Raw genomic sequence first — 19390 nt, forward strand, 5'->3', positions numbered from 1 at the left:
TAAAATTTAAAACTTTATACTTACAAACTTTAATGTAGAGAATAAAGAAATCAATACTTACTTCAAGTACTTTACAGTTTGTTCATTATACAGAAAGAGATGACATTGTTCTATAGGGAAAGCATCAATATAATAGGCTGAAACACTGTCTTTAACTAGAAATTAACACTTATACTATTGTGGTGGTATTATGTTCCCCAAAATACTGTGTAACCTAATAAACTTATCTGGGGTCAGAGAACAGAAAAGCCACTAGATACTTAGGATAGGCAGTGGTAGTACACGCCTTTAATCCTAGCATTCCAGAGGCAGAAAACCATTTGTTCAAGGATACAGCCAAGCACGGTGACTCACACCTTTAATTCCAGAAAGCGAGCCTTTAATCCCAGGGAGTGATGGCAAAAACAGAAAGATATATAACGCGTGAAGACCAGAAACTAGAAGCATTTGGCTGGTTAAGCTTTCAGGCTTTTGAACCACACAGTTCAGCTGAGAGCCATTCGGATATGAGGACACAGAAGCTTCCAGTCTGAGGAAACAAGATCAGCTGAGAAGTTGGCCAGGTAAGGTTAGCTGTGGCTTGTTCTATCTCTCTGATCTTCCAGTATTCCCCCCAATAACTAGCCTCAGGCTTGATTTTATTAATAAGACCTCTAAGATTCATGCTACACACTGTGAATTGACAACTCAGTTACAGTAGCCTAAATGAGATGTGTCTATAAGTGTTAGGCATTTGACTACTTGGTCTTCAGTTGTGGCTATTTGCAGAGAATTAGGAGATGTGGACTTACTGAAGGATGTCTCTGGGGTGGTCTTGGAGGTTTCAAAAGATTCTTGCAATTTCAAATTAGTTCTCTCTGCTTTGTGTTTGTGGTTTAAAATATGATCTCAGCCAGGCAGTGGTGTCGCACGCCTTTAATCCCAGCTCTCGGGAGGCAGAGCCAGGCTGATCTCTGTGAGTTCAAGGCCAGCCTGGGCTACAGAGTGAGTTCCAGGACAGGCACCAAAACTACACAGAGAAACCCTGTCTCCAAAAAAAAAAAAATAATAATATGATCTCTCGGTTGCAGCACATATCTGCCACTTATTTCCTCTGCTCCTTCATCGTGGACTCTAATCCTCTGGTACCATATGCCCCAAATAATCCCTTCCTTCTGAAGGTTGCCTTCATCATGATATTTTATCACATCAATAGAAAGTTAATAATGCATCAGTACTGTTATGTGAAAATCTATGTTAGTTAATTTTATAGTCCTGTAACTAAAATGAAATGCTGCATGCAAGTTACCTATTAAAATGTTTTCATGTAGCATGTAGCATTATGCTTTTTAAAACTCGTGTTGAAACTACAATGTGTTGAAATAAGGAAAGAAATATACTGAAATCATCTCAAGTTAAATGTGCATTTATGTGATTTTGTCATTATATAAGGGCAAAAATCAGAAATGCAGAGAGAATCATACCATCAAGACTCACAGACTAGATGTTCTTGTACCACTTGACTTAATGTATCATGTGGGTCCATTAATATCTAGTACACAATATGGTACTTTTTGATAGATAAAATATGATTACCCCTACCTGCTTATGAATGAGGTTTTTTTGGGGGGGGGTCATGTAACTATCACACACAAATCAGATATGAGCGCAGATTCCCTAGAGAAACATCTATGCACATCTCACATTCTAAAATAACCAAAAGCAGCTTCAAATTTAACTTTACTGGCAACACCAAGCTGAAGATGCTAGTACTTAACACAATTTGTCCACATCCACAGAGAGGGAATAAAACTCATAGCAACCAGTTAAAAGTACCTTGTTAGTGTATTACATTTCACTTAATGGTTGATTTCTATATTCTTGAATTTGAATATGAAAGTGAAACATTATGATTTACAAATAACAATAGAGATAGTTTAATTTGATGTTACTTCTCTAATTATATTTTGTTAGTCTCAAGTGTCAATTGACTTCTATAGGAAATTTATTTAGAGTTATAAATATATTCTGTTACAACTGCCAGCACTACAAAGGCCATTTGAACTTTTAAGGAAATTTTTTATTGTTATGTTTGTCTCTGTCATTTTTACATGCCAGAAACAAAGTCTGGCATGTAAACCTAGATAAGAATGCACTGATCTCCAATGGAAAGTGTATGAAGACTTAGAATGTAACACCTCTGAACAAGTGTATTCTTTACAAATGACCAAGTGTGTAAGAAGGGCTTGGGCATGTTAAAACACTTTGTCCAGTCCTAACCCTTGCCTATTGTCTGTCACCTCCCAACAGTTTCTTCTAACATCCTTTGCTTTCCTCCGTTTCTGACTGTCAAGTAGTACATTTAGTCATAAGATTTTGCTTGAGGCATGAGAACTGAATGCCCTCTGCTCAATTATTTTATGAAGTTTGGGGTTCAGTGCTTGAAAAAAAAACTATGAAAAACATGTCCATTCTGGTCACACTGTAGCAACCAACACAAATTTATTCTTCTCCATAATGTATAAAATTTATACATGCTTTTATTGTTTTAGCCCCAAGTGTTTCTCTACACTGCAATGATGTTTTACAAAGGGAAAGAAACTTACAATATCCAACAGAGAAATAAATACTCAAAAATATTAACCAATTTCAATTCATATAAATTTAAAGATTAAGATTTTATAAAATTATCCTAAGAAAATGTGTTGCTTTAGCTTTTTTTTTTTTTGTATTGATTCTTCTTTGGCATAGTCAATTCATGTAAGTATTATGAGGATATGTAACTGATATTCTGATACTAAATTTGCTTATTGTAGCTACTATATTTATTTAAAGAATTTACAAAAACTCATTGTCAGTGTTAAAAATGGATGTTAAAATGTGTATGACTATCTGAAAGAAGGTAAGAGACATGCTTTCTAATGTAAGTATTAAAGTGATTTAGAAAAGTATTTTGCTACAGAATGAGCTAGAAGAACTACTTTTCTTAAAATCTTAATGTGATTCTCCTTTCCAAACTCTCCTTCCCCACCCTGGGTCCCAGCTCATTCTTATGTTCTGTGTATTACTTTGTCTCCTCCCCTAGTCTTCTATTCTTCCATTTTTTGGCTTTTGGTAAAGATTTTATGATTTCCATTTATTCCTTATCTTTTAATTTTAGGAAATACAAAACAACCACATCACATAGCTTCAGGAAATGTACAAAGCAAGATTACATTTAAATATCATGTCCATGGAGGGAAGCAAACAGAAGAAAAACTGGTTTTTAGTAATCAAAAGATTTGTTTCCGAAGACATGAAAAGCAATGTGTAGGGACTAGAGAGATAGCTCAGAAACTAAGATCATATACATACTGTTCTATCAATTTGTAGCACCCACATGGTGGTTCACAATCTCTGTAACTCCAGTGACAGAAGATCTGAAACTCTTCTGTGACTTCTAGACGGTCATGCATGCATGTGATACATATACATATACCCAGTACACACACATATACATAATATAAAAATAAATAAAATTTGAGAAGCATTGTGTAAGGGCACTAGTGATGAGAAATATTAAATCAAGTTGTAATGGGTTTGAGGATATTAGCAGAAAAGTGTGTGTTATACAGATATTAGAGCAAAATAAAACCACTTTTAGACACACTTTATGTCATCCATGAAAACTAAGAAACAAGATATCGTCCTAGCCAAAGATCATGAAAAGGTTTGAATTGTAGACATCTTTTCAATGGTAAAGTATTTAAGTAGTAGAAATAAAAGCATAAAAGCAATTTTTAGTAGAATTAATTTCTCATCTCAAAAAATCAGAGAAATAATTGACTTTAGCCATCATTTCGTAAACTAAATTCCATACAAATAGATGTTTAGCGTATCTTAATGAAGAACTTGCCTCCTTAAAGGAGTCAGAGACCTACTGAACCATTTGGTTTTTTCCTCTGCAGTTAAAATATCTGTAAAATACATAAGAAGATGGTGCTTGTATAGGGGCTGCTGCTGCTGCGGTGGATGGCTGACAAAGGGGAGGATGATGGGGTGCGTGGATTTGAGCAGTGGAGTGGGTTGTAGACGTTAGAGTCCAGTGGGTATCAGGGGTGGTGGTGCACCCTGCCCAAGGGTCTTTCACCTGTTGGTGGGCTGCTGGAGACTGCTCCAGAGCAGTAGAAATCCACCAGAGTTGGGGGCAGGGTCCAGCTCCTAGCAATAGTGGAGAGGGTACCTGAACTGGCCATCTATGGTAATCAGATTGGTGACTACCCTAATTATCATCAGAGATACTCTCTCCAGTAACTGATGAAAGCAGATGCAGAGATCCATAGTTAAGCACTGAGCTGAGCTCTGGGAGTCTTGGTGAAGAATGGGAGGAGAAATTGTACGAGTCAGGCAGGTCGGGACCAAGGAACTCACAGAGAAAACTGACCTGAGCTCATGGGAACTCATGGACTCTGAACCAACAGTTAGGGAGCCTGCATGGGACCGACCTAGGCCCTCTGCATTTGTGTGCTAGCTGTGTAGCTTGGTCTCTTTGTAAAGTTCCTATCAGTGAGAGTGGCCCGTGCCCCTGGTGCTTAACTGGCTTTTGGAACCTATTGTCTATGCTGGATTTCTTTGCCCAACCGTGACACAAGGAGATGAACTTGGTCCTGCCTGTACTTGATGGGCCATGCTTTGTTCAAGTCCATGGGAGGACTGGTCCTTTCTGAATGGAGATGGTGGAGGAGTGGAAGAGGCAGAGAGTAGATGGGAAGCAGGGGTTGGTGGGGGAAGAGAAGAGAGGATGGGGGCAAACTTCAGTCTGTATGTAAAATAAATGAAAAAATATTATTTAAATAAAATATAAAAAATATGTAAGGAGATGTATACATGTGGTTACTGAAACATAATAAATACTCTTTCAGGATACATTGAATATGGATTTAGATATGATAAATTGTTCGATTTATGTGTTTTATTATTTTCATTGGGGAAATTTCTTCCTATGCATAGCCCAGGCTGTCCCCAAAATCATCTGCTTTGGTCTTTATGAGATAGGAATACAGGCTGGAACTCTAGTCAGACATCTTGTAATCTCTTACAGAAAAGTCAGGAGGACTTACTATTGCTAGGCATATAAAATGTCTTAACTAAACAGTAAGATGTCCATTTTTCATATTTTGTACATAGAAAATATTTTTGTACAAGATTTAGCATTTAAATTCTAAATAAAATCTTCAGTCATTTCATTTGCAGAAAAAAAAATCTTACTTTTTTCCCATCATAAAAGTTTTTTGGTCATGCAGACCAACACATAAGGCTAAGATGTCATAAATGCCAGTATTACCAATGGTTAGCACTAGAATTCTTGAAACAGGCCCTCACAGGCTTTTACTGAAATCCTGTTCTGCTTCTCTACACCCAAAGTTGTTTCCTCTTGTCCTCAGTTTTTAACTCCATTACTTTTTTTCTTTCTAACATTTAAAAAGAAAAATTGACCATATGAAATTATGATGATTCAAAAAATAAGAAAATGATGACTATGACCCATAAGTGCAGTGGCTGAGCAGTTGAAAAAGACTTTCTAAGTTCCTAACACGTGCCACCTCTGGCTTCCATACTCCTCATTGTTCTGTGTAGCTGTAGAATTTCTCTCCAGCTCCCAAGTCCTGCCAGTCCCAGAGCCCACTTATAAAATAAACACACAGATTCTTACATTATTTAAACTGCTTGGCCACTAGCTCGGGCCTATCATTGTCTAGCTCTCACTCTTATATTCAGCCCATTTCTATTAATCTATACTTTGCCACGTGGCTTGTGGTTTACTGGTACCTTATATCTTGCTTCTCCTGGCGGCGGATCCAGGCAGTCTCCCCTCTCCTTCCTCCTTCCTCAATTCTCCTCTCTGTTAGTCCCGCCTACACTTCCTGTCTGGCTATTGGCCAATCAGGTTTATTTACATATAGCGATATCCATAGCAATTCTTCATACCCATTTTCCAGCCATGCCTATCTAGTACATCAATATATCCAGAGAATCTCACTACCTGATCATTCCATGTCTCATGGTGGGGCTATTCATGTACTCTAACCTCCCTGAAACACATGTACTGTGATAAGAAAAAGCAATCCAAAAAAGACCCAGAACACCTTCCCACATTATCACACCCAAGTCACATTCTTGCCTCTCTCTTCCCACTATTTTAAATCTTTTTGTTTCTAAAATTAGGTAATCTCTAAATATATCTCCATATCTTCACTTTTGCTTTGACATCTTCTGTTAATTTAATATTATGTTGCTTTATTTTTGTTATTAATTTTTAATTTTTTAAAAAAAATTACACTCATTTCTTTAGCACACTCAAGCTATAGCAACCAGGGTGACAGTAAGAAGGAAGCTTGAGAAAGTTAGCTATCTCTTTCTACCATGTGAGTCCTGGGAATCAAACACAGGTCATTAGGCTTGGTAGCAAGTGCCTTTACACACACACACACACACACACACACACACACACACACACACACACCAATAATATAACAAAAATTAATGCAGAAATGCAGCTAAGGATGAGAAGTCACCACAGTCTTAGGGTCATAATCTCTAGAGGGAAACTGGCTACTATTGTTTTGCTAAGTGGTCTTTTTAAACTGCCTTCTAAATATTCACAAGATCTGCATAAGATTGAGCCTCTAAGTAATCCATTTGGGGGATCCCACTCTTCTCTAAGAGACTTTTGATAGTTAATAGTTGCTGGTGAGTTCTGTCACTTTCTTCATAGTTGTAGTCACTGATAAATTGCTCCTATAAATAACTTCTTAATCACACTCTAGCAGGAAACTGCTTATACTCAGTGAGTCACAGACAAAAACAATATGAGAGATGTGAGAATAAGAGGGCAATTAGTTGGGGATTTGAGTGAGGGATAGAGGGAAGAAAGGGGAGGATAGTATGTAAAAGTGACAAAAATTCATTGTATAAGTGTAAGAAACTGTTAAACATTAAAAAAATTAAGGAAGTGAAATACAGTTCAATGATTTCTATTGATATTGCTTGAATGTAATTATGTTCAACTGTATATACATCATCATCATTGAGAATATTAAAATTAATTTCCCCTTCCTGGGGAGATCTGAGCATCCACCCCAAACATGAACCCTTCAAAATGAAAGAGAGTGGGAGCTCACAGTGACTCCAGCTTGTGGCTTGATTCTATTTTGATTTAAGCTCAGAGAATTCAAGCTTGTTATTGCTTCTCAAGGCTGAATAAAGGATGATTGACCAAAGGCATGATTATTAGATGTTTTGAGAATTAAGGAGGTGTTTACACTTGTTTGTTTCTTGAACCATGGTAAGAAAATCTTTTGACCCTCTTCCTTTGGGTATAAAAATGTTATGAGAAATAAATTCTGGGCTGCTGCATTATTCACTGAGAGCCCTCCCAATTCTATCCTATGTCTCTGTCTTTTCTTTTATGTCTCAGTTTTTTTCTGTCTATCTTTTCTTAATCCTCACTCCCCTATTCAAGTGCTGTTCCACAGGTCAGATAGTTCCAGCAGAAGAGAAGGAGGGGATGGGGGTGAGAACAGAGGAGGGTGGTGAAGGGACTGGCACGAGAGGAGGGAGGGGAAGCTGTAGCCTGGCCAAGATGTAAAATAAGTAAATTTATTTTAAAAGAAGAATATTAAAATCAACAAAAATTAAAATGAAAAGATTCTGTTGAAAGCTTTTTTCAATGGGATGTATTGCTACTGTACAGAGTGGGAAAAGTAGGCTCACCATGTCAACATTCTAAGGCTGGTGGTGCTAACAAAGTGAACCCTGAGGTCTGCTTTAGATTGTACTAGATTAGGAGATGTGCATGGGTATTTTACTATAGAATCTGCTCTGTCATCTGATTTTAATGAGATAATCACATGATCCAAGAGAAACTCAACCATAGGCAGGCCTAAGCTAATCACATTTTATCTGTAAACAATACCAATAAATAACTCTCATTGTTTAATAGACAGTGATAGACTCAGTTTAATAAAGTCAAAGGATAACAAGGTACATAGTTTGGCTGGTAGTTGTGCTCTATTGTTTGTCTCTGTAGGCTCTGATGTCTCACAATTCTGAACAGAAACTTCATCATACAAGGAACAGTTTTACATATTTTAGTAAATATTTTTTTCAGTGGAGGTTTTATGAAGCATAGTGTGAATAACAAACATTTTGATATATTAAATCTTTTCCAATACTTCATTAGACTTATAAAAATACAAAATTGAATTGACCCATATGAAAAGACTAAGTATTCAACAAGAGCAAATGTGACTTCCCAATTAAAGATATAATCTTCTCCCCCACAAAATTAATACTTCATCTATAAGTTACATCATATCTTTCTACATAATGAGCAAATCATAAAGTATGTAAGTAAATATTGACATCTCTATATTGTACATTAAGTTTTGTTAAGTTGTTTTAAATTTTATCAAAAATCACTTCGAATCTCTTCCACATTTCCCAATGGCATTACAGATTCTTTTATTTGTAATTCTAGGTTCTGATGAAAACAATGGCTTAGGGAAAGATGTTATTCAGTTTGACTTTTTTTCTAATTTCAAGCACATACACATGTTTTTCAACAAATATTTTATTAAAATATAGTTTGAATGGTAAACATTCTCATAATTAAATCTCTTCTGATATTTCTTTACATATATGACAGTATTAAAGTTGAACTGATTTATTTTCATACAGTAATACTGAGTAGTCAATTCATAGTAAAAGTATGATCAATTTTCCACCCTCATCATTATTACATTCTCCATACAATGGTACTGTCCCTTTCAAAAGAATAAACAAATCATTAATTTCTTACCATAGTAAATATGGACTCCTTTGTTCTTTATGTATTAACGTGCCTAAATGTGATTATATAACCTCTGTGTGTGTGTGTGTGTGTGTGTGTGTGTGTGTGTGTGTTCATGCATGCATATACAGTCACACACATGCTCAGTAGTAAAGGAGAATGTACATATCCCTAAACATGTGTGTAGATATGAAAGGAGAGAATTAAGTGTCCACATATAACCCTTACTACTTTATTTACTTGAGATAAGGTCTCTATCTCAACATTTAGATCATTTTATAAAGTATCTGTCCAGTTAGTTCCTGGAACCTGATTGTCTCCACTTCACCAGCATGGGGTTTGAGTTGTGATGATATCACTGACTTTTGCTATGTTGCTAGGAATCTGAATCAGTTCCTAATCCTACATAGGAAGTATTATTACCAACTGAGCCATCTGCCAAGTGTACTAATTTAATATTTTAAGATATACCATAAACCACTATCAATCTCTTCCACATTTTCCTAATGGCATTTTTCATTTCCTTATTCCTAAAAGTGTAAATCATAGGATTAAGCAATGGTGTCAGGATAGTGGCAAATAAAAACACGTTTTTTTCAGAGAAGAAAGCAGATGTAGGCCTTGCATATATTATTATGCATGGAACAAAGAACATAACCACAACAGTAATGTGGGATCCACAGGTGGATAGAGCTTTGCGTCTTCCATCAGAGCTATGAGCTCTCAGAGAGAACAAGATGACACCATATGAAACAAGCAACAAGAAGAAGATGATAATGCAGAAAGATCCGCTGTTTGCAAACACCAAAATGACCAACCTATGAGTATCAGTGCAGGCAATCTTCATTAATGGGAATAAGTCACACAAGAAGTGATCGATGACATTGGGTCCACAAAAGGGCAGTTGCGAAATAAAGATAATTTGAATAAGAGAATGCAAGAATCCCCCTGCCCAGGCTACCCCCACCAGAATGCCACAAATCCTCCTGTTCATGATAGAAGTGTAGTGCAAGGGTTTGCAAATGGCCACATAGCGGTCATAGGCCATGGATGTCAAAATAATCACCTCCACTCCAGTAAAGAAATGGACAGCAAAGACTTGTGTCATGCATCCTTCAAAGGAAATAGTTCTCCTCTCATAAAGCATATCCACAGTTATTTTTGGTGTGATGACGGAGGAAGTGCATGCATCCAGGAAGGACAGGAATGCCAAGAAGAAGTACATGGGCGAGCCCAGCAGTGCAGGGCTGCATATTATGGTAACCACAATCATCATGTTACCCCCAACAGTTGTGATGTAGACAAACAAAAATACAAGAAATACTATTTTCTGAATCTTTGGATTCTGTGAAAGCCCCAGGAGTAAGAACTCTGTGACAAAGCTCTGATTTTGCATGATCCTCAAAAGACAGTGAAAGGAAAATCTATTCACATAAATCTGTAATTGTGAAAAAAAAGTGTTTCCTACAAGATTATACTATTAACACAAACCAGTTAGTGCATCCTTATATGAAGTTGTCTTTATTTATTTTATTGCCATTAGAACAGAACATTGATGTATTTGGAAGGGTATAGTGATTATTACATAGAATTGAGTTAGAAACTAATTATTGAACACTTGAAATAGCCAGATCTTAAATATTGGGGTAAGAATACATCTAATTGAGTTATAGAATAGAAATAATTTGTCTACAAATTGTCAAACTCTAATGGATTTTTAAACTGAAACATTGAAATAAATTTTAAGTTCATATCCTAATTATAAACCAAAGACCGCAATTCATTGCTCATGCCCTCCTTCTGCATGGACGAAGCTCAGATTACAGTATACAGTGACTGATCACAGAACTGCCTTTTCTACCAAAAAAGAATAGGTAAAATGTATTTTAGCATGTACTTGAAATTTTTGGCTACATTGAAAATTGTGTTTCAAAGAATGAAGTGAACTAGAACTTTAGAAGAATGAATCTATTCTTCATAAAACAGACAAGACTCTGGGAAATATTTAGCACTACATGAAATATCTGTTGAGAAAGCTGAAATTTCACTTTCAGTTCATCATTTTAAAATGTGACCAGAACTTCAGAATAAGTATGATGTTTTCATGACAACTAAGTGAAAGAATATACAAAAAGCCACTACTTAGAACTCACCCTCTTTATCAATGTCAGAGAATAATGTTGCCATTTATACAAAAGCTTAACTAGAGACCATACATTTAAAGAAATAAGGAAGCATAACTTGGGACTTTAAGAGACACTGAACCTTTTTGAGGATCAACAGGGTCAAGTGAGACTTCATTTTCTCAATAAGGAAATAAACATTGTGGAGTGTCCATACAACAGTCTCCCTCTCTCTATAAAGGTACCACATTATATTATTTGTCTGTGTGTAAATGACATATATTGCTTTAAAGAGTTTCAGTAATTGATGGAGAATCAGAAGAGAGTGAACTCACCACCTACATAGGATAATTGTAGAAAACCACTTAACTGAAGAAAAGAAATAGTTCATTGATGATGATCTAGAGTCTGAGACTTACTTATTTGACATTTATACAATGCCACCTCATTTGAGTAAATATACTCCTATAAAATATATGGCTTGAAATTATATGAATTTACTATAAAACATATTGGTAAACAACATACCTGCTAATATCCAAGGATGATGTGGAGGGACAAATTTGAAAATGTCGAAATGTTATTCATGGTAGGATTTCATTACAACGATAGGTGTAATTAATTCATTTGAACACACAACTGCCTTACAAACTGGAGGAGCTTCCATGAATCCTCTAGATAAATATTCCAGCTCAAGGATTCATTGTCACAGGCAATCACAGCATCAAAATATGTCTGCATCTTCTGTATACACAACCAAAATGTATCAGAAAAATAAAACTTTATGTGATTATGTATATATACATATATTGGTATATATGAATATGTTCATAGTTAAAATATGAATATGAGTCAAAGGCTTAAGAATATGCACAAAGAACTAAGCATAAGGCATTTTTATTGATTACCACATACATGATCAGATACAACTGTACATCTTAAAATCTATCACAAGAAGGTGCATAAATTTACTGCATTTGTCTTGATGCTCTTAGGTCACTTCACCAGCATCTGAATGAACACTTTATCTAAACTCCCAAACTAAAGCCAAGAAAACAGTGATATAAAATGAAACATACAGGGTCACTGTATAATCGTCATTTATTATAGACTAATAAGATCACTATATAATTCACCAGTTGTCCTTCAGAACTGAAGCAGGATGGCTGAAGAACTACCATGAATAAGGAAATCACAGGGCATCATCCATGCACTAAATGTCATAATCAAACTCATCATTTCTTACAGTGACTGTAGTTAGACAGGATTCTGTAAGATATGGAGTGTGTGTGGTGTGGGAAGTGGGGGCTGGGAATAGAGGAGGGAGTTGAAACTTCTGTCAGGATGTATTGAATGAGAGAAGAATGCATTTTTAAAAAGCTATGGTGGTTTCAGTGCACAGTGCTTTCTAATGATTTTTTTGTTGTTGGTGGTGGTGGTATTTCAAGACAGGGTTTCTCTGTGTAACAACACTGGCTGTCTCAGAACTCACTCTGTAGACCAGGCTGGTCTCAAACTCACAGAGATCCACCTGCCTCTGCCTCCTGAGTTCTGGGATTAAAGAAATGCACTACCACATCTGGCTGTCTAGTGTTCTTAATAATCAATGGTGCAGTGTGAATCCCTCATACACACTCATAGGGACTCATGTATCAGATAGGTTTTCTTTACAAAGAAAACCAAACTGAGCAGGGTGTTGCCAAGAAGACAGGTCATATGTTAATTTAAAAATTAAGTAAATCGTAGCTTCATAACCCTGTTCTATGTAAAATGGCTACTAGTGCTAAGCAAAATGTCACCATTATTTTCCCAGGAAAGCAACTGCCGGATTTGCAGTGAAACATCCACAAGTCTGATTATGCTGAGATGTATCAGGTTGAATCGGGCACCCCACAGTCAGTTGTTTGCTGCATTCTGACTAGTTGTGGATTTCTTTAGTTGCCTCCATCTGCTGTATAAAGAATTGTGATTCAATTTAGACTACAGTTTGAATTACATCAATTGAATCGCATAATTAATAGACCTAGAGCTCGGAGAGCATTGAAAAAAGCAGGGCAGAAAAATTGTAAGAGGCAGAGGTCCAGGACATTTACAAGAAGGTAGTTACCTTCTACAGAGTTGTAAGATAAGCCAAATTAAGTAAATTTTGTTATATAGCTAAAATTAATGTCTACAGTTATGTAATAATCCTTGTTAATGCATGCATAATAAAGCAGCATGACAATATTAACAAAGTATATGTGTGATATCCTACAACTTTCAACAATATCTTAAGTGCATTAATCTAAACTTAGATCAAACAAATTGTGAAACAGATATTTAATAAAAATCATTCACTTTCTGCTTTTGAGTGGGTCTGGGTCTAGTTAGAGGGCTGAGGACAAGAGATAGATATGACTAGAATATACTGTATACATGTAAAAAAATTCTCAAAGAATAATTAATATATACATAAGTTAGCAAAAAAGCATTCTATATAATAGGAATGAGAACAAAGTATTGGTCCATGGAAGACAAGATGATAGTTCACTGTTTTGGTGGGGGATTGACAAGGTCTGATATAGCCCAGGATAGCCTCAAACTCATCATGTAACCTAGAATAACTCTGAACTTCTGATTCCCTTATCTTTACCTCCAAGTGCTAGGATTCCAAACGTATGTTACCATAGATCTTTATGAACATGTTATATGAACTATAAATCAAAAAGAACATAAGACTACCAATGTTGGTGTTATTTTAAACAGTGTCTCAACATTTAAACTTAGATGAAAAATTGAATCAGTAAAAAGAAAAATGTCTCCTCAAATGACATTTAAAAACTTAATTTAATAAAATTCTCCATTTAATACACTTAGCAAAAGATATTCTCCTTTATTTTTCAAATTCTTTAGTCAGTATATTAAAAATATAATTATAGAAACATAAGCATATAACTCCAGTCACAAAATTTAATTCTGAAAATAAAATCATGTTAGGAAATTTTACCTTTGAATATGTCAAAATATTGAAAACTAGCTTGGAGATTTATCTCAGAGGTTAATAGCACTGTTTTTACTCTTGCAGAGGATCTGGGTTTGACTCCCAGCACCCACATAGTGTATCACAATGGTCTTTAACTCCAATTCCAAGAGTTCTCTTATGACCTCCTTGAGTACCAGGCATATACATAGTATACATATGTGCTTCCCACTCACTTATACACATAAAATAAAAGTCAGCCAATCTTTAAAAATACTAAAAACTTAGAAATATCTAAAAGATTAATAATGAGAATGATTATGTAAGACTATTGCAAAATACTTTCACATTATACTATAAATAAAGCACTGGTAATATGGGGACATGTAAGGAAGTATTTTAATAATATGTTTAGTAGAAAGGAGAAAATTGTAACAAAAAATACCTTGTTATTAACATCAAAATACTCAAAATTAGACATCTAGATTAAAATACACAAAATCAAATTTCCTTTAAAGTTCTTTAGAAGGTGGTAGACTTTTCAGACCATTGATCGGCTTACCCAAAGTAGATCTAATAAGCCAAAATAACATAGGATCTTATAAAAAAAACAGTGTTAAATTCTTACAATCATTTCATAAAATGCTATACTGCAGAATCAAATGTTTACCCAACTCTATGCAATCTTTGATTTCAGATCCATACTCTCCTATGGGGACTAACACATTCTCTTCATATTTTCCCTAAAATATTCCATGGCCTTTTCTTCAATAACCATTCATTTGGATATTCTGAAGCTATTCCTTGTCTCCTATGGAGTCCCTTACAGTTGGAGCTGTGGTTATGGAGGCACTCCATGAAGAGTGGCCCTGAGAAGTATGCCTCTGTGCTCTCTAAAGATCTCCTCCAATTTTTCTGAGACTTCTGAGGCAGAACCCGAATGCTTAGGTGAAATAAAGTAGACATGGTTAAATCAGAATATTTGACTCTGTGACTTGAGTCATGATTTCTAAACTTTCTTCTCATTACCAATGACATAAGTTAGTGTGTATTTGTAGAAATAGAACATTTTAAATTTACTCTCTAGTTTTTAAGGCACATCAACACTTCATTTTATCATGCTCCAATGTCAACATTCTTCACACAAGGAGAGGGGATACTGACACCGCCTTTCAAGTAAGCTTCAGAAGGGTATGTAAACTAGTAGATTGAGTATATATGTAGTAAAACTGTTATTGGAGAGGTGATAGAAAAATAAACTCATGTTACATTTCTAAATTATTTGGTTTCAACTTGACCATGAAACACTGAAAATGTGTTCAATTTAATTAAATTTGGAAGCATATGTTTAAAATGAATTAAGGAAAGGAACTGCCTAGAAAGGATGGAAGGAAGGAAGGAAGGAGGGAAGGAAGGAAGGAAGGAAGGAAGGAAGGAAGGAAGGAAGGAAGGAAGGAAGGAAGGAAGGAAAGGGTGAAGGCAACAGAAAGGAAAGGAAGGGAAAGGAAGGGAAGGGAACAGAAGGGAACAGAAGAGAAGCAGGGGACTTTGTACTCTAAGAACTCCTGTTGAGCACTTGAAGCACTTGAACTATTATTATACATGAAGTGCTGCTCTGCAGACTCCTTGTGTATCATTTTATCTAGTTTTGTTTCCACCAACTTTCATCAAACAAATCTACTAAGGTAAGGAATCTGAGCACCACAGTTTAATGAACTCTCTTAGAGTACATTTATGAAGCAAAAGATCCATACTTGCTTGATCATGACATTCAAATGTTAAGTCACTTTATCACAATTTAAAATCATCTACAAAGGTGAAAAACTATACCTTATGTGACTTACCATGTGTCAGTTGTGTGAAAAATTCTGGTAATAGCCATTTTTAATCTCTATTGCAGAATGCCCATTCTGTGGTGACCAAAATACCCTGCTTGCATTCAGTTTCTACATCTAAGAGAAAGGAAAGTAAGTCTGACAATGAGATTAGGGAATGCTGTCTCTGTTTTACAAGTGCTGTATTCATCATGGTCTTTGAATAATAGAAAATTCAATAATCCAAAATTTCTCCTTGACTGCTACTGGAATTTAAAGAGGTTTCTTTGAGATGTCATGAGTCTATGAGATTGACTATTAGTCCCCCAAGGGGGAAATTTTAGACCCACTTGAGATCCCAAGACATAGTTCTGCATACTTTTTCAATTCCTCCTCCAGGATTTAATAATGCTTATATGTGCTCTCAAAGTTAGGTTGCACTTTTTTTTGGATTCTATTTGCTAATGGTCTTACCATGTTCATAAACAGAACCCTGTTTAATGATGTGGGGAATATGGTGCTTAAGTACTGAATTTAAGAAAATTTCCTTCTGTCACAATGAATTTTTCACTAAACCTGTAACTTAAATGTATTATTTTTGGAAAAATCTAGAAAGGACTGTACATTAAAGAATAGTTTATTGTAAACATGTAAAGAGGTGTATATTAATAGGAATATTACTTATTTCCTTGTTTTCATATACTTTTAGACAATTTTATATGTGTATATGTAGTTTTACTATACCATTGACCACTCATAACTCTTTCTTATCCCCCTCTCAATTGGACTGACTCTTTTCTCCCTACCAACTACTAAGCCTCATACACATGTCTTTTTTAACCCACTGTCTTTTTTTTTTTTTTTTTTTTTTTTTTTTGGTTTTTCGAGACAGGGTTTCTTTGTGTAGCTTTGCGCCTTTCCTGGGACTCACTTGGTAGTCCAGGCTGGCCTCGAACTCACAGAGATCCGCCCGCCTCTGCCTCCTGAGTGCTGGGATTAAAGGCGTGCGCCACCACCGCCCGGCTTAACCCACTGTCTTTAATTAGAGTTGATTGAATGAAGATGAATAAGAATTTATTTACTGAGAAATGTGCATGTAAAACTTACCTATGCTTATAAAATTGTAAAAAAAAAAAAAAATGATACCCTTTACCCAACAATCATTACCTGTCAATAGCATTCCAGGGAAAGTTGGGGCCCCACAAGTCCCTCTACTATCCTAAATAGACTGTTGAAGGCCTAATCTTGTACAGGTATCCACAGTTAATGGGCTAAGTCATATTCAAAAGAAAAGATACCACTCCTGCCTCTCTACCAGGTCCTACCATCCATTTTTCCTTTCTAAGATATTCCCTAGTCTAGGAGGTGATGCTATAAAGCTGCTCCATTTAGGACTAAGCATTGAACTATCAATCTTCTTAGTCCTTTCTGTAATAACACCTATACATTGAAACAAGAAGCTTCTCTATCCAAGGTTGACAGATGCAGTAGTTGATATGTATAAACAGGAATCATTAGGAGGCAATTTGATGCCTTGTCCATTTAGCAAATTCTCGCCAAGGGCCTGTGACTTGAAAAGTCATAGGCTTTTAACCAGGTTTGCAACACCAATATGTGTTAGCTCCTATGGAACATACCTCGGATGCAATCTAAAAGTGGTTGGTACCCCTGATCTAAGCAGTCATGTCATTATTGTACCAGTGGTAAATCTTACAAGTTGGTTCAGCATTCTAGAATGCAAAGTTGACAACTAAGCAACAGCTTTGAGAACTATTCTTACCAATACCTTAGTCTTGCAAGGCACCTTCTGAGACTATAAACATTAGTCATCAGAGAAGAATTTTCTGAAGGAACTTTTTGTTTGTTTTTTTCTTCTTTATTCATTTATTTATTTTTTTACATCCTGACCACAGTTTCCTTCCTCTAATCCGAGTCCCTCTCCCCCACACTCCCATCCACTCCTCCTCAGTTTCTACTCATAAAAGGGCAGGCCTGCCATGAATATCAACCAGCCATGGCATATCAAGCTGCAGTGAGACTAGGCTGGAGGAGGCAACCCAGCAGGAGGAAAGGGTCCCAAAAGCAGGCAAGAATCAGGGACAGCCCCTGCTCTTACTGTTAGCAGTCCCACAAGAAGACTGAAGGAACTTTTAAGTGTGAGTTCCCATGAAATAAAAAAAAGATGTTATATATTTCATAAACACAAGGCACCAAATTCATATTATCATTCCAAAACAGAGGAGTGAGATGACAGCTAGAAACAAGAAGATTGAAGTAAGGCCCAAACTGAAAAAGGCAAATAGCAAATCTTGCAGATCGCTGTTTTCTGGCATGTGATGGATCATCACAGATCTAAAACAGAAAAGGTGACCCCCACCATAGATCAAGCAGCCTCTCTCTTCAGTAGGCTCCACTCCCTGCATGTAAGCTTCCTCAGTGGGTTTCCCATGTCTTTGGTGTCTTCTAGCACCCTGGCATCTCTACTGAAAGTTCGGCTTCACATTCATAGCTTCACACAATGGCTCTACAGAGCCTCTTTCATTGACCATGGTACTTGCATTTGTTGTGTGGCCTCAGCTTCGCTAAAAACCATGGAACAAGACTCCATAACTCCAGATGTCTTATACCTTTTATGCTTAGAAAACCAAAATCATGTTCAAAGTGTTGCCAAAGTTTTCTCAAGCTTGAGATGTGGCCTGTCATCCTACAAACTACACCTGTGTTAACTTTGGAAAGGTAAAATCTTGCACTTAGGGCAGGTGTGCTCCAATTTAGACCCAGATATTTTTGTAATAGTTCTATAGCCTTTTGCTAATATAAACTTTGATGAACATTTTGTTTCCCGAGCTTTTTCCTTTTCCAAACCTCTATTTTTTTATATATTTCTGTCCCATATCTCTTTTGTAATTTACACACTGATAGATAAATGCCATAAAGTATATCCATAGGGCTGAAGAGATGGCTCAGTGGTGAAGAGCACTCACTGTTTATATAGAGGACCAGGGTCCAGTTCTCATCATCAATATTGTGGATCATAATTTTATTAATCAAGGTTCTCTAGTGGAACAGAGCTGATAGACTATGTATATGAATATGTATATATGTATATATATATATATATATACACATTCATTCTATATACATTCATTTATTCTATTTATTAGAATGCCCTACAGGTGTGGTCGAGCTAATCCAACAATGACTGTCTACCAAAAGAAAGCCTAAGAATCCAGTAGTTGTTCAATCCAAGAGGCTGGATGTCTCAGTCTTCAGTATAAGCTTGAGTCCCAAAGAAGTAGGATCTAATGCCAGTGAAGATGTCAACTTGCCAGAAAGGCAAAGAACAAGCACTAACTTCTTCCATGTCCTTTATATGGGCTACCACCAGAAAGTGTAACCCAGATTAAAGTTGGACCTTCCCACCTCAAAAGACCTAGATTAATGGTGGGTCTTCCCACTTAAAATAATTTAATTAGAAAAAAATCAATCACATATATACCTACCCACTTGAGATTTAGTTAATTCTAGATGATGCAGTCAAGTTGACAACCAAGAATAACCATCACTCAACCATTTGTAACTCAAGTTCCAAGGTATTTAAATCTGACTTCTAACCTTGTGACCATTGCACACATACAAACAGGAAAAACATTCATACATATAATAATATAAATAAATGTAAAAA

The 19390-nt window shown here is 36.0% G+C and overlaps 1 protein-coding gene across 1 annotated transcript; it reads right to left on the reverse strand.

Moving 5' to 3' along the window:
- Positions 1-8108: 8108 nt before the first annotated feature.
- LOC102919572 (olfactory receptor 4C15-like) lies at positions 8109-15950 on the reverse strand. The gene is made up of 2 exons (XM_076568693.1): positions 15736-15950; positions 8109-11676 (listed from the first exon to the last, which is right to left on the reverse strand). The coding sequence occupies exon 2, from the start codon at positions 10203-10205 to the stop codon at positions 9270-9272; it is 936 nt and encodes a 311-aa protein (XP_076424808.1). The 5' UTR covers positions 10206-11676; positions 15736-15950; the 3' UTR covers positions 8109-9269.
- Positions 15951-19390: the final 3440 nt, after the last annotated feature.

The sequence above is a fragment of the Peromyscus maniculatus genome, chromosome 4, assembly GCF_049852395.1.
Source record: "Peromyscus maniculatus bairdii isolate BWxNUB_F1_BW_parent chromosome 4, HU_Pman_BW_mat_3.1, whole genome shotgun sequence".
Taxonomy (NCBI): Eukaryota; Metazoa; Chordata; class Mammalia; order Rodentia; family Cricetidae; genus Peromyscus; species Peromyscus maniculatus.